Source organism: Nannobrachium achirus, assembly GCF_963921795.1.
Source record: "Nannobrachium achirus genome assembly, chromosome: 5".
NCBI classification, from domain to species: Eukaryota; Metazoa; Chordata; class Actinopteri; order Myctophiformes; family Myctophidae; genus Nannobrachium; species Nannobrachium achirus.
In genome coordinates this window covers 17205894-17217348 of record NC_137814.1, presented here as the reverse complement: position 1 = coordinate 17217348, position 11455 = coordinate 17205894, and the positions used below count along the sequence as shown (strand labels likewise).

The following is an 11455-nucleotide window of genomic DNA, read 5'->3' as shown; positions in this document are numbered from 1 at the left end:
TCTGCCCGACAGTGACGATTTACTTTGTTGGCCGCCCAGCCCCCAAAATGGAACGAAGGCTGACATTTTATTTTTAATCTTTTTCCTAATGGCCGGCCTGGACCGGCCGGGAATGAACCGGCCCTTCGGGAGTTGTCCTGCTTTTCCCAATGGCCAGCACGTCCCTGATTGTGTGTGTGTGTGTCTCTCTCTCTCTCTCTCCAGGAGGTATGCCAGTGCCTGAGGTGGCGTCTGACAGTGTGTGCGCTGCCGCCATGTTGAGCCCGGTCCTCAACGCCTCCAATGGAGACGGGTCCGAGTCGGAGACCACCTCTGCCATCCTCGCCTCCGTCAAGGAACAGGTCAGCAGCGTGTGTGTGTGTGTGTGTGTGTGTGTGTGTGTGTGTGTGTGTGTGTGTGTGTGTGTGTGTGTGTGTGTGTGTGTGTGTGTGTGTGTGTCTGTGTCTGTGTGTCTGTGTGTGTGTGTGTGTGTTGTTGTTCCTGAGTGGACGTTGCACGCATGTAATAGAGAACTGAGAGCGTGTTGCACGGCAAGAGTGGTTCGTTTACAGCAGTGGTGTAAAGTTAAGTACTGTACTTAGGGCACGGCCACACCGCACTTTTATTCTACCTACAGTACGTATAAGTGTAACAGAGATGATCAGAAGCTCCCCACCCGGCTTCGTACCCGGGTCTCCCGGACTCCCGCCTGAATGTCCAATATCTTAACCACTAGACCAAAGAGGCATCTCTTTCGTCTGGGGGAGATACTAGACTTTTGAGGCTTCAAGGCTGGGGCTGTGACTCTCTCCGTCACATAAGGGCGGATTCTGACAATGTATTTCAATGGGAATGGAGGAGAATGGAATAAAATGTCATTTAGTCAAATTTTAGTCGACTAAATATCATACGTTTTTAGGCGACTAAATCTACAGTTGATTTAGTCAACTAAAATGTATTTTGGCAGGCCTTGATGGCATTGTAATGACTGACGCTGCGACGCGTTGTGAGCTTGTAGATCTGCTATTTTCAGCACGCAACACCTGAGAGCAACCAAACATAAAATGACTCTCTTCTCCACTAGTCCCTCCCTAACGTTTTAGTTTACCGGGCGCGTCGAGCGTCGCGTCAACGTCAACGCTGGGAACGCTCCCATTTTAATTAATGAAGGGTGCTCCACTGCCGACGTCAACGTCCGCACGACGCCGTCATTTTGTTGGAGCCATCCAACAAAATGGCATAGCAGGAGTGCTGAAGAAAATAACTTTCTCACAAGTTCTATGTGTTCTAGTCAAGCGCAATGGCAACATTTGAAATTGCCTACGGAAACACAGCCCACACACACACATACCGTACACACACGCACTCACGGACGCACGCACGCACGCACACACACACACACACACATAGCGTACACACGCACGCACGCACGCACGCACGCACGCACGCACGCACGCACGCACGCACGCACGCACGCACGCACGCACGCACACACACACACACACACACACACACACACACACACACACACACACACACACAGAACAGACGCAGCGAGAGGAGCAGAGGACGTGAGGACACTGTATTCAACAAGAGGAGAGAAAATTCAATATTCTCTTTCTCTCTCTCTCTCTCTCTCTCTCTATTCTCTCTCTCTCTCTCTCTCTCTCTCTCTATTCTCTCTCTCTCTCTCACTCTCTCTCTCTCTCGCTCTGCTCCTGCTCTGTGGTGAATGTGGTGATTTGCCAGGTGCATGATGATGTGCCAGGTATGAATAATGTGCTATAGGACATCAAACGAAAGGATGACATGTTGTGTTTGACACGGTGGCACACATTAAAAGAAGTGAAATGCAGGATCCCTGCATTGCAAATTATTATTATTATTATTATTACCCTTATTAACAATTGTCAATTATACAATTATAAAGTTTATGGTCCAGAAGGAGAAATTTAGTCCCCCACAGGGGCATCGCACCAGATTCTGGGCCCTTGGTACAAGGATTCACTGTGGGCCCCCCATGAATGTTCTTCATAGGGGAGGAGGGGGTTTAACCCATTTAGACTGGGAACGCATTATTACGTGTTATTTTGTGCTTCTATTGAAAAATAGCAGATCCCAGTGCCTTGCATGGTTTCCCCCGCCATCGGTGTATGAATGTGTGTGAGAATGGGTGAATGTAATGCACAATCTGTGTAAAGCGCCTTGGATAAAAGCGCTATATAAATGCACCATTTAGGAAGCCATCTCTCTCTCTCTCTCTCAAGATTTTCGCTTCACCTGCGGGTGCTGCCCGCGCCTTTTACCTCTTCTTCAGCAGCCATGGTATACATTTCGAGTAGTATCTATCAACTTCGATAGTATCACCTTCTTTCACTTTTGCCCTACCGTAAATCTGTGCATTAAGCTGGCACTGCACGCACGCACGCACACACACACACACATACATGCACACACACACGCACGCACGCACGCACGCACGCACGCACGCACGCACGCACGCACACACACACACACAAACACACACACACACACACACATTTCGTGGCATTTGTCAATCTTGATAATCCGTCCACCCGTTGAGGAGGTGGGTTTCTTGTGTTTATCTCTGCCTTCATGTGCATTGTGAGATTGATTAGTTTCCTTTTTATTTCCCACAGCTGTCAGTGTGTGTGCCAGTCATTCATCATCCTCACTGCTATAACATGAGCGGCTGACTGAGCACAGCGTGAAGGGCGAGGCACTGCAGAACAGACTTTCATCTGCCAGATGAAACGCTCGCCATATTCACAAATTGGCGGAAAACTAAATAATTGACACTTCCTGTGACCAAATAATAGTCCATCCATCACGCTATTGGTCGATGGTAGTGGTGGAAAAAGTACTCAAATGTTTCACTCGAGTGAAAGTATCAATACTGCAATGTAGAAATGCTCTGTTTCAAGTAAAAGTCTTGAATTCGAAATATACTTGAGTAAAAGTACGAAAGTATTGGCATCAAAATATACTTATAGTACTAAAAGTAAAAGTACAAAATGTCTAGTAACTAAAGTTTTCAAATAATTGTAGTGGAGTAATAGTACAATATTTGGATCCGAGATGTAGTGGAGTAGAAGTAAAACTTCTGATAACTGGAAATACTCAAGTAAAGTAAAAATACCTCAAAATTGTACTAAGTACATCTACTTAGTTTTTATAGAGCCATCCTCTCTGAATGTTAGGTGTTTTTTTTTACACACCACAAGTGGCTTAGTGTCTGTAATCTACAGCCTATCTGGTAAATCTACATGACATTGACGTATGGCAATTTTGTTCCACTTAACCCATTAAGACCTGGAACCACTTTAACCATTATTTTATGCTTTAAAGTTGTACTATGTAACTTTTTTTATAAAACAAATCTTAAAATTCTCCTAACTATTAAAACACAAAAGTTTTAGAAGATCCGCGCCGTGAATTTCAGCCTGTAAAGCCTTCTCTATATATGTAAACTGAGATCCTTGCCGGGGACCGGATCTCGCGCGAAAATTGCGTCATCACACTACCGGCCAATCAGAACGAGGGTTATACAACTGCCGGCCAATCACATCGCATCTTGAAGTGGGGTCGCCATTTTGTTGTCGCCCGTATGTACCATCCAGTCTCTAGGTAATTTCGCCTACCAGGCAGGGTGAAGGAGTCGTATCTCTGGAATTACTGAACGCACAGGAACAAGGGACCCCTCCAAAGATAGATCTCAGCGAGCTGGAGGCAGACGCGGGGGTCTGAAGGTACGAAAAACGGCCGAAAGACGCGGACGCGACCGCGGTTCGCTATAGGGCTAATGACCACTAGTTGGGCATCTTACACAGTATAGCTTTAACTATAAAAAAAGAAAATATTTTTTAAAAATAGAGATTTTTTTGACAAATCTTTGAATATATCTTTTTCAAAGCGAACATTTGTAAATCAAATATTTGCCTCTGGGGGGGTCCCTGATACAAAATATTTCGAGATCGGGATCGGCGGCCAAATACATAATAATTCTAGGGGTCCTTGACATGAAAAGGTTTGAGAACCACAGACATAGAAACATGCGTTGGTCAAAAACCTTAGACGGATTTAGAAGACATTTCATCGCAACCCCTGGCACACCACAGGTTGAAAATCACTGTTTTACATGTATTAAAGCTAGAAGAGCGTCCTGCTGCTATAGCACTACGCATGAGAGACATCCCCACACATACAGCAGGTGCACAATGAACTCTCTCCAACCACAACGGCCTTATTGTCCATTTAAAACCAGCAGGTACCAGAATGAATTGAAGCACTTGCAGATGGAAAGGCAACGAAGAAACACTGAAAGTGGTTATTCATCCTGAGAACTGAGAGGAAAATGAGATTAAAAAACTTTGTGCGTGCATGTGTGCGTGCGTGCGTTTGTGCGTGCGTTTGTGCATGTGTGTGTGTGCACAGAGAGAAACAAAGAGAAAGGTGGGAAGAGAGAGATACAGAAATAAAAAAGCAACCAATGTCCCCTAAATGACACAGAGCTCTTGAACGACATCAAAGTGGATAGCTTTTTGCTGCAGCCTCATCATCTGGGCACTAGGTACATGTGGGCACCTGGACGAGTGGGCACCTTGAGACATGCGCACTTGAACAACTGCAGGGCACCAAAACCATCTGGGCACTAGGGACATAAGGGCACCTGGATAAGTGGGCACTTACACGGGGGAGGACATAACTGGGCACCTGGATGAGTGGGCGCCTTGAGAGGTGTACACCTGAACAACTGGGCACCAAAACCATCTGGGCACTAGGGACATGTCAAATTATTAATTTGATTGAGTAGCCGTGTAATAAGCAGGATAACGTCTGGCTCAGCGGTCGTTATCGATAAATAGAAATCTTCCTTGGGTTAAAAACGGACCCACAAAATGATGGTTTAGTGATGAGTCATCAATTTTCACCGTTTTGTGGGGGCCATTTGTAGCCCACGGAATGTTTTTCGTGCAAAACAAATGCTTGCAATGGATTCAGCATCATGAAAAACCCCTAGTTTGACCTCTCACATGCTACTTAAAGCTTATTTATTTTCTGTGTTTTTTTTCTGTAGGAATGGGACACAAACTTTCATCTGTTTTTTATGAGGTTTTCCCCGGGAGTTGAATTTCAACCTTTTAGTACATATTATTACATACCTTTAGAAACGATTTAGTTCACAGATTGTATTATGTTTCCCTTATAGTTACTTTGCGCTACTGGAAAATGGCCAGTGACAGGGATGTGGCCAATGTGGGGTCTACTATACAGTATGTCTATGGATGCAGCTGCTTTCATCAGATAATTACAACTCTTTGACACAGTTTTTCAGTTTTGAAAAAGTATGTTTGGAGCCTATCCTCTTCTGGTAAAGCTAATTAAAAAACAATCTTATGGCCTCGATCAGACTGTGAGACAAGACATTTTTGTAGGCCACAAAAAGCAGGACACATCACACATGCCGTTCTATAGAGCAGCTTGGCAATGCCTTTTTCGTTTATTTTTTAAAACAATTTTCACCCTGTAATCCTGGGCTCTACTCTCCCTCTGCCAAGCTGGGGATACCAGATAAAAACGTGTCACTCACTTTTGTCGTCAGATGCGCCAAGCCATTGTTTGCATTGGAAATTATTGCAATGCACTTGCTCATTATTGATTAGCATGTGCAATGGATAGTTTTTTAGGGGAGTTTGTATCACCTTTGCTGTTACGTTCCAATGTGTTGGTATCGTTTCACTTTGGTTGCTACGTTCCACTTTGTTTCTTGGGTTTCTGGGGCTATACTCCGATTGGTTGTAGGTCAAACTGATATAGTCCATTTCAATAGTTTTTGCTACCACCCCCGGAATCATTTTTTGAATGGCTGAGAACCAGACGCATGCAGTCTGATATTGTCTGGCTATGCAAGGCTAAGTTAATCTCACACAAATTCTAATTCCCTACTTTTATGATTGGTGTCATGAACGAGATTAAACCCGGACTGAAGACAGTTACATTACATCACTTTAAAGAAAGGTGAACAGTGTCAGCCACTTGGATCCCATGTGTCGGCTTAGCTCATCATGATGTGTTGATTGGGTTTGTATTTTCTCCCCTTCTCGTCGCCCCGCCTTTATTATGTGATACTTTGTTAATTTGCCTGTTGAGGATTAATTAGCATTTATTTTGTACAAGCTAACTGCTTGGCAGATGCCAATTCTCTTACAAGTTCACAACACAGTTATATATTAATGAGAAGGGATTTCACAGCGGATGAAATATTTATTTTCTGTTTTATTCCTTTTCAAGCTGGGCGGAGTGGAGAAAGGTTTTTGGGGAAACACTGCACAGCATGTGTTGGGCACTCCTAATGCACTCTCCTCTCTCTCTGCCTTCCACTGTGTTTTATGGTATCTGTGTGCCGTTATATCTCTATCCGCTCTCCACTCACACTCTGTCTCTCTCCTGAGTGTTGGCATTTGAGACGCTTTCATTTATTTTTTATCCCCACTCACGGGAAGACTAGAGGCCACAAAACACTGGAAACAGGACAATATGTCTTGGCTCAAGTTGGCTGTGTACTGTACTGTAGATGTGTGTTAACTTAAAGATGGGGTGCCATGATTTTCCCCTCTATAAAACATGATTATCTACTATTATGATTATACTAGGAGGAAGAACCTTTCCAAAAAAAGTGTACAGAAAGAGTTAAAATGATGTTTTTATGTGGCCACACCCACCAGTTCATTGGTATGCGTGGTTGTCATGGTGGGTGGTGACCCAGCTGAAGTTAGCCTCACCCACATGTGTTGGGTGAATGGTAATTAGGGGAGGGGTTGATTCTATGATGTAATGGGGCTTTTAAGCCGTGACATCATTTTGTAGGCAGAGGAGAACTCTGCCCCCAGAGCATTTTCTGTCCCTCGCTATTTCAACAGATCCGAGACAAAATAACGACTAAAGTAATTCTAACACTTTCCTTTCAACAACAAAGAGAAGAAAAATGTGTAAATAGTAACAATAGTAAAAAGATTCACGGAAACTGGGGGCAGAAATTCTCCTCTGCCTACAAAATGATGTCATACTTAACAGCCCCATAAGTATGGGTGTTTTTGGAACAGCACGTCTGACCGAGCAGGTGGCATCCTCCAGCTAAAAACCCAAATAAAAAGAGAATGCATAATTGCTCACAACAACCAAGTACTGTCAACCTCCTAGACACATGAAAACCAAAAAAAGTACAAAACTATGGCAACACCTCTTTAAGTCAAGTAGCTCTAATAGCCCCGCAGTATGTTCTGATTGTAGGATTAATTGTATTCATTGTAATCGGTTGTTTGTTTAGTGACAGGGGTCTCCCTGTCTACCCACCTCATATCAGTAAATAGAAAATGCATTTTCAGGTTGGGATACCAATTATCCTGTCAGGAGAGCAAACTCATATACTGGATGCAGGATAAACAAGTTAAATTGGACATGATGACTCAAATAAATGAGAACAATAGAATATGATACAATTTAAGCTCATAAAAATGGGTATATTGTACTCTCTCCTGATTGGATTCAATTGGCAACTGTCTGTGGAATTCACTCAGTAAACGATGAGGCAAGAGGAGTCGACAGGAGAGATATATATATATTCTAGGTGGTGATGGTCAAACTTTAAAGTATAATGTACATGATATCATGGTGAGACGTTTGTTACTGACCTACAGTTATACTGTAGGTCAGTTATACTGTAGCTGCTGCAAGGACAAGCTGAACCATAACAAGACCGGCTGTACCAAAACAACAAAAGGCCTAAATATCTTCTGTTTATTAAAGGGCTGGGGAGACGGGAAGACCCCTGTTACTGAACAAACGCGCTATAGTGCATGCAGATGAGAATGACCCTCTGACGTTGTGAGCTTGTAGATCTGCTATTTTTGGCTAAAGTTCTCAGAATCTGGTTAAGAATCTGGCTAAAAAGGAGATTACGTTTCTATCACACAAAGATTTGGAGGACCCCCTGTTGTAACTCTGAGGACCCCCAAGGGGTCCCGGACCCCCTGTTGAAGACCTCTGTTGCAGGCTATAGTGCGTGCGTGTGTGTGTGTGAGCGCGAGCGCGTGTATTTCATTCGGCTGGTAGTTATTTTTTTCTGTCATGAAGCCAGACTGATGGCCACAAACAGCCACAACAGAGCAGGTAGTCCAGTGGACAGACAGGGGACAGACAGGGGACAGAGGGTGCCGCAGGCTCCCACAGTTGTTCCAACGCTTCAGGCTGTGACAGTTCAATCTCCCTGCCTGCTCTCTCTGCTACCTGTCCACTGAGGAGACAGCAAGGCAATAAAGACGCAGGGTGTGTGCACGTGTGGGTGTGAGTGTGTGTGCGCGTGCGTGCTGTTTCCAAAGGAGTCAACTGCAAGCTTTTCTTGGACAAAGTTACAGTACATGCACAGTGTGAGTAAGGCCTAACCTGCACTCCGTAGCACGACGTGAACCGACATGAACAGATTTTAAAGGTAGCTTGCCTTGAACTAAGGACAGGTGCGTAGTAGAGACCAGCCAAAAAAAATAAGTCTTCACCTACAACAATGTATTTTTTGAAGAACAATGATAACGTTCCCCAGGTTCTATGTTCCCCACAGGTTAACATTCACCAGGTTAACATTCACCAGCGTTGGCAAGTTAGCATTTCACCAGGTTAGCATTCACCAGTGCCAGCAGGTTAGTTTTACTGAGGTTAGGGTTAGGGTTAAGGTTAGGTTTAGGTGGTAAGTGGGGAACATAGAACCTGGGGAACTTAGGTAACTTAGGTCTCGGTCAGTTGACCCAACCCAAACATTGTTCTTCAATTACACTAAAACAAAATTAAGTGAAGAGAGTGTGCAGGAGCACTTCTTTTGTATCTAAGCAAGCTAGAGCTTGTAGTCACTGTGGTGTAATGGCGAATAAATTAATCTTAAATCTTTTGCGGTGTGTTTAGAGATGTTGGCCCTGATCCTACTGGGTGAGACTAGGAGACTGTCTAGCGCCTGTATAAGGGACTTCAGAATTTGCCCGGTATGTTTTTACGCAATCTGGATGAGATGTTTGTTTACAGATGTGCAGCATATCGTCACTGTCGGGCAGAAACCTCGTATCTCCAAGTTGCACATTTGTACATTTTTTCGCAAAGCAAAGCCCTGCTTCATCATACAAGGCCGTCGCACAAAAGTAGTGAAAACAGTAGATCGTCTGTTTTCACTAGTTTAAATAATTTTAAAAATGATAAATACAAAACAAACGGTTTTGGACCTACAAGGTTTCCACCCGACAACGACGATATATCACATTTAGTTTTACGTTGCTTTCTTTGACAGCCTTTCCTTAAAAAGAGATTTTTCGTGTCTGTCTGACCGAATAGAAATTGCATTCCGGGGCACTGAGTTTCAGGAACGTACTCACCTCATTCAACCAGGCTGTTACGGAGCGGAGCACATGCTGCCATCTCTAAGCTTTTGAATTGAAGGCCTTGAAGGAGTGCAAAGCCCTACTGTAGCCTCCTTCAAAATCGGTCTGAAAAGTCACCTACAGGCGGCTGCTACTCGAAACTCGTAATAGACTAAGCCCATATACCTACATCCCCTTTCCATTGTAAATATCTCCTATTTTCTCTGTATTACTGTTATTTATTTTTCCCTTGTTATTTTTATTTATTTATTTTCTTTCCTCTTTATGACTACTTTTCCCCATTTGTTATTGATCATTTCCTTTTTCCTAGTATACTGTGTTCTATCCGTATGTCTTCTATGTATCTATGAGATACATGAAGTGGTTCCTGTGTAAATAAGCCGAAAAGCTTACTAGGATCTCCTTTTAGTTGACCTTGTACCAGTGAATCAATGAATCAATGAATCATTGAATCAATCAATCAATCAATCAATCAATCAATCAATCAATCAATCAATAACTTTCTCACAGGAAGATTGGTTAATCAGAGAGGGAGATAACAATTACTGTATCTTGAAACTATATATGCTTATGCTAATATGTTTTTCTCTGTCGCACGACCACGCCACATCCCCCCGCCCCACCCGCCCCCGCCCCCGCTGCCACGCATCATCACCACCACCACCACCACCACCACCGCCGTGCATCAGAGAGTGAATCACCACCACGTTCCCAAAGCTCAAAGTTGGTTTCGGCTCGGTTTGCAAATGGGTTTGGGTTGATGCAAAAACAGACGGCGGAGGACTTAAATCCCAAGCCCCACAAGCTGCAGTTTACTGGGAGAAAACAAGACAAATCTGTCCGCTCCAGGATGAGCGTCTGTCTAGGTGGTTCCTGGTAACCAGCCTGCTCTAAATCTCCCACAGCCAACGACTCTGTGGTGGAGCCGCCTGTCCTACTTTCTCTGACGCTTTACTTTTAACTCCTAGCACTCTCTCTCTCTCTCTCTCTCTCACTCTCTCGCCAGTGCTTGACTAACATTTTGAAATTGGTCGAATATTAGATTGTCCATTGAATTGCTGATCAAGCTATTGCCAGGGGAGGTAGTGACTGCCCGGTTCAATTCTCCTGGCTTGAGCAAGAAGACCATGTCATTGAGCCCCTGACTGCTGCTCACTGCTCTTAATGGTTAGGATGGGCCAAATGCAGAGGATGGCAATCAATACTGTACAAGTGACCAAATAAACACAGATTAGTATGTGAACGGTCACAGCTTTGTCCGTATGTGTGTATGTATCGCTGTCACGCTTGACACTGTGATTCTATGGCAGGGTTCCCCAATAGGCGGCCCGCGGTCCATTTGCGGCCCACAGGGGGCTACTGTCTGGCCCCCACCAACCCCAGTAATAATGGTGGTATAAGAGCAGCAACAACACTGGTATATCGTCATTGTCGGGTGGAAAACCCGTATCTCCAAATGTGTACGTTCTTTCGCAAAGTAAAGCCCTGCTTCATCAAACAAGGCCGTCGCACAAAAGTAGTGAAAACAGCCGATCTACAAGCCGTTGTGTGCTTGTAGATCGGCTGTTTTCACTAGTTTAAATCATTTTTAAAATGATAAATGCAAAACGAACGGTTTTGGACATACAAGATTTTCACCCGACAATGACGATATCTGAACTGTCGCCACCGTCGCCAAAACTAATAACTAACTGTTCTATGGGTTTGTCGCTCTGACATCATGCTCTGATGTCACTGTGATGTCAGGGGAACCACTCTAACAGAATGGGTTTGCCTCTTTGACATCACGCTCTGGCTTCACTGTGATGTCACACAGAATGGAGATATGCTGTGAGAGCCCAAACATACTTAGGCCTACTCAGTTATTCGTTAAGTGAAAGTCCTATGACGTCTGTGACATCTGACATCATACATACAATCCCTTTTATGCCCATACATGGAGATCCCTGTCTGTAGAACCAGCCACACATATATAGGCTGTCTTGGCCGTCTGTCTTGGCCATATATCAATTCTGTTATACTGTATATGGGCATTG

The 11455-nt window shown here is 44.1% G+C and overlaps 1 protein-coding gene across 1 annotated transcript in view; it reads left to right on the top strand.

The window, feature by feature from the left end:
* Positions 1-209: 209 nt before the first annotated feature.
* The window catches only part of LOC308286155 (catenin delta-2-like), a gene marked incomplete at both ends in the record, with an annotated part of 218736 nt that continues 207490 nt past the window's right edge, over positions 210-11455 (top strand). The window contains 1 exon segment of the mRNA XM_080727111.1: positions 210-341. Within this exon segment, the coding sequence (XP_080583237.1) occupies positions 210-341 (132 nt within the window).